Genomic DNA, 4,540 nt, shown 5'->3' on the forward strand with positions numbered 1-4,540 from the left:
ATAGTCGATCTCAAAGCCCTCGAAGATCAGGGCAGCACCTTGAGCTCTCATCCCCTCCTCCAGTAGTTTGCCAACTTTGTAAGTGGCAAGGATCAGTGCTTTGTAGTCAGCTTCCTCCAGTTTGAAGATGTCACTGGAGAGTGGTTTGCGTGGCACCACAACTGTTAGTCCAGAAGAGTTTGGGTACGGTGTCAGGAAGGCAACATGCTCACTGTCTTCCCACACTCTCCACTGTTGCTGCTCTCCACGTACAATACGACTGAACAGGTTATCATTGGAAGCATCTCCAAAAAAGTCAAAGCAAGAAGGTGCATTTGGTGTTGGCAGTCCATTTCTAATCTTAGCTTGAACCTGGGCCAGTGCCTCATCATCCCACCGTGGGCCGCTCTTTGAGGTGCAGTAGCCAGGACCACCGTGGGCCGCTCTTTGAGGTGCAGTAGCCAGGATTGGAAGTTTGGAATTCCTCTTCATGTGAAAGATGGGGCTGCCACTTTGGCTCTAGGCCATGAAGTGGGAGCAGTTTGATTTGTGCTGGCTGATCAGGGGTTGGATGGAAAACCAAAGCACAGCGCTGCACTCCCAGTCGCTCACATAGCAAGCTTGACACAGCTCTTGCTCCTTGCAGCATAGCCACAAAATCAGTTGTAGCCAACTTGAAGATGCTCCTTGCCCCACTTAGAGCTTTTCTAGTCAGGATGGTTGACCCAGGGATCCAGGGTTTGGGATCCAGGTAGGCAACCAGCTCATCTGTTTCCCAGATCACATCAGAGAAGCTCTTCAGGGGCCTGAGGACCTCTACTCGTGAAATGCCGCCTATCATTGAGGCCACAAACATTACACCAGCATTTGTTTCAACGATGGCATCACCTTTACTGTCCACAGCAATGACCCCTGCACAGATCCCATCCAAATTTTCAGCCATCACTTCTCTACATGCCTGCCTAAGGCTGTAGCCTTTGTGGTGGTAGAGACTGGCTATTTTCTGTGCAACTGTGTGCCTCAGAAATACATCTCCATCTCCAGAGCAGGTAATAGCTACCTTATCATCAGCATATATTCCTGCCCCTACTACTGCTGTGTCCCCAACTCGCCCTTTCAGCTTTCCAACTAATCCACCTGTGGAGGATGCAGCAGCCAACCCACTCCAACAACTAATCCACCTGTGGAGGATGCAGCAGCCAACCCACTCCAACGATCCAAAGCCACAGCTCCGACTGTCTGGGGGTGATTGTTTGTTGAGGTATTTCCAACAGTGAGCTTTGCTGCTAACTGTCTGTGACGTATATCAGTGTGGAAATACTCAGGCCCAACAGACTTCTCCTTGTCCTCCAACCCTTGCAGAAACTCCTCAGCCCCGTCTCCTACAATGAGTGAATGTGAGCTTTTCTCCATGACACATCTGGCTGCTTTTATTGGGTTCTTCACACTTTGCACACAAGCAACAGATCCTGACCTCATTGCATTGCCATCCACGATGGTTGCTTCCAATTCATTTTTGCCATCTTTGTTGAATACTGAGCCTTTACCTGCATTAAACAGGAAGCAGTCCTCCAGAGCTTCTACTGACTTCTGAACTGCATCTAGACTCTTGCCACCTTGTTGAAGCACTTGAGATCCAAGAGTTAAGGCTGTCTGTAGAGCAAACTCAATAACTCCAATCACTTCAGTGTTCAGCATCACCTCCTCTCCAGCGCCACCGTGGATCACCAGAGTGTGGTCTGTGCTCATTCCAGAGGGGTGGTCAACAGTAGTTTTGCCATTGTCTGGGCTCTCTTGACATTGGTTTGTTTCTCCATTCATTTTCTCTGTTTGACCCTGATTCAGTAGACACTCCAGGGCTCCCATTTGGCATGCAATGGCATATCTTAGAGCTAGAAGCATCACTAACTTCAGGTTTATCATCAGGCTTTCTTTAAGCTTCTCCAGTACCAGAGCAAAGCTCCCTTTCCCATTAAGCACAATACGAACCTTGTCTCTCTGCCCAAGGTAGGTTACAGCCAACTGATCCTGGGCATAAACATTACCTACTCCACACTCCACATCCTCAACCAGATCTGTACCTGTGAGGTACACAGATGGACATCCAAAGGGGTCCAGGTACTTTCTCAGTGGATTATTAGGCGGCAACAATCTACGCAGGGCAGCCAGGTGGGGACCAACTCCTTGACCACTTTTGGTGTTTTTGATGAGGCTCTTATGCTCCAGAAAGGCAACATGGAACAGACGTAGGAGGTCAGTGGTGTATTGAATTTTGTTATCTGGACCAATGCAACACACTAAGGCACCTGCCAACTTGTGAAAATGCATGGTGAGTGAGTATGTAGGATCACAACGGCCATGTTTGAAGTGGCGCATATGGGTAGGTGTGACAAGGAGGTGCCTGGTTGCAGATTCCCCAAGAGTCTGCCTCAGGGAAAGCTGCAAAGAGAAGTTGATCCAAGCATCATACAGACCTCTCTGCCCTCTGAGGGTAGAGAAGACATCAGGAAAGGAGGGCACATCAAGAGTGAGAACTGGGTGTGTTGCTTTTAAGTCAGGGCTCAGTTTGGGAGTATTTACTCCTTGCAAGGGGAATGTTAGGGATTCTGGACAAACAGAATCAACATTATTTACTGTGACAGACCCATTCATTTTGTCTGTATCAGTATGGACTAGTTTTAAGTCAGCAGTCTCAGACAGCCTGTACACATTCTCAGTCACAAGCCCAGCAACCATCCCATCCACAGCGCTGTGCTCAAACAACATCCCAGCTGTGCTGTCCTTGAAGACCACCAGGTTCACCACCTGTTAAAAAACAGTAGAACAACAAAGATTGGTTTATTTTCTTAGTTCATTTCAACATTTCAGTGAGGGCAATAAAAAATATCTCTGTCTACTTGGGCAGCAATACATTGCCTAATTACTGCTATTCTAGAGTGTGCCATGATAATTATCAAATACCAAGTTCAACAGTGTAAAAGTGTGTGTGTGAAAGAGGTGAGAAATTGGACCTTTATCCAGATTCAATTCAGTACCTTGTCATAGTATCTCAGATATGGACCGTCTCCTCCTCCTCCCAGCCTCACTGCATTGAGGACATCAGCCAGTTCAGACGGTGCGTTGCAGTCTTCCAGACAGAGTGTCAGCACAGCACTCTCCATCAGCTTCAGTGATGCTGCTGCGTCTCCTCCTTGCTCCAGGATCTCTTCTCTGGTGGCAGCCCAGGCTCTGCGCTCCAGAGCTGAGAGGCTGCAAATGACAGAGGGATCATTCTGTTTTCCTGCACTGGGTTGATCCATCACCTGAGCCAGCTGGTTGTAGATGTCAATGAATGGTCGAGCAGAAAGCGGCCCACCAGTGCTTGGACACCACAGTATGTCAACAGGGAACACTCCTCCAACACAGGTGATGATGGCATGGAGGCTGTCTGGGTAGACCTGGAGAAAACAAAGCTACAGATTAGAAAAAGAGCTGATCTGACATATTGATAATTGAAAACCTCTAATTTTTCATTTTGCTCTGATGAATCTCATCAGTTGTGCCCTACTAGTAATCTCACCTTAATCTCATCTTGACTCCTTCCAGGAATCCGGCTGGCAGCGAATACCTCAGACTGCTGTGTGCGCTCCATTGGCACATTGCCCTCCAGTAACAAGGGCTCACTGTACAGCTTTGCTGCTGCCCAGAGCAGAGAGGCTGCTCTCCCCAGCTGGGTACATCCCTTTGCTTTGGAAGGTCGAAGAACAACAGGGAGGGCAGTGGAGGTGGGCAGTGGGTCAGCACATGACAGCAGACCTTTCTTGAACTGCTCCGTCACCCAGTTCTCTTGGCCTGAAGCTCTTGTTGCAAACTTTCTCTGGGCCTCTTGAAGGAGCTCCCTCTGCTGATCCAGTGTACTTTTGAACTCTGGGTAAAGGTCAGGAGTTAAAGTGAGCTGCAGGACACGGCTCACTTCTTGCAAGGTAACATCCAGCTCTGGAACAGGGTAGTCGAGAAGGGCCATCCTGTTGGTATGGAGGAGGCTTAATACAGAAGGAGAAAAAAAGAGAAAGAATGACTGGGTCTTTGATGGGTTAGACTTTGCACTTTAGCTGCGACAGAATTAGAAGCATACAAAGAGCACAGATGAAGAAACCCATACACCTCCATGTAAATATAGCATATACAGTACAACTCATAATCATCAGATGATGCTAGCATGGCACTAGGAATGGCAGGTCAGTTCACAATTGTAGGAATACGAGTCCTAATGATTTTGGTGACCCCTTGACCTTTCCTCTTACACCACCACAAGGACCTTTTGTTGTTGTTGTAGTCTGTGAAATGCCGCAACAAACAGGGATATTGCTGTGACATTTGTTACCTCCCCTCAGGTTGAGTTTCAGCTTTGGTGAGCTGTTAATTTTTCACCTTAGTCCAATATTTTGGATTATGGACAAATACAGTGCTGCAGGAATGAGTCCTAAAACCCTGAGAGAGGAGTTAGCATTTTAGCACTCCTGGTTCCCTTATCTCAAGGTCAATGGGTTTTTTGAAGGGAACTGCCCATTGGTTCGACAGC

At 47.8% G+C, this 4,540-nt stretch overlaps 1 protein-coding gene across 1 annotated transcript; it reads right to left on the bottom strand.

The window, feature by feature from the left end:
• Positions 1–38: 38 nt before the first annotated feature.
• On the bottom strand, positions 39–4,002 carry LOC126387208 (uncharacterized; the record flags this gene model as incomplete). The annotated part of the gene is made up of 5 exons (XM_050039751.1): positions 3,539–4,002; positions 3,015–3,416; positions 1,161–2,784; positions 377–1,116; positions 39–237 (listed from the first exon to the last, which is right to left on the bottom strand). Coding segments are annotated over exons 1-5 (3,409 nt in total), but the record flags the coding sequence as incomplete, so codon positions are not given.
• Positions 4,003–4,540: the final 538 nt, after the last annotated feature.

Source organism: Epinephelus moara, unplaced genomic scaffold (assembly GCF_006386435.1).
Source record: "Epinephelus moara isolate mb unplaced genomic scaffold, YSFRI_EMoa_1.0 scaffold2802, whole genome shotgun sequence".
NCBI classification, from domain to species: Eukaryota; Metazoa; Chordata; class Actinopteri; order Perciformes; family Serranidae; genus Epinephelus; species Epinephelus moara.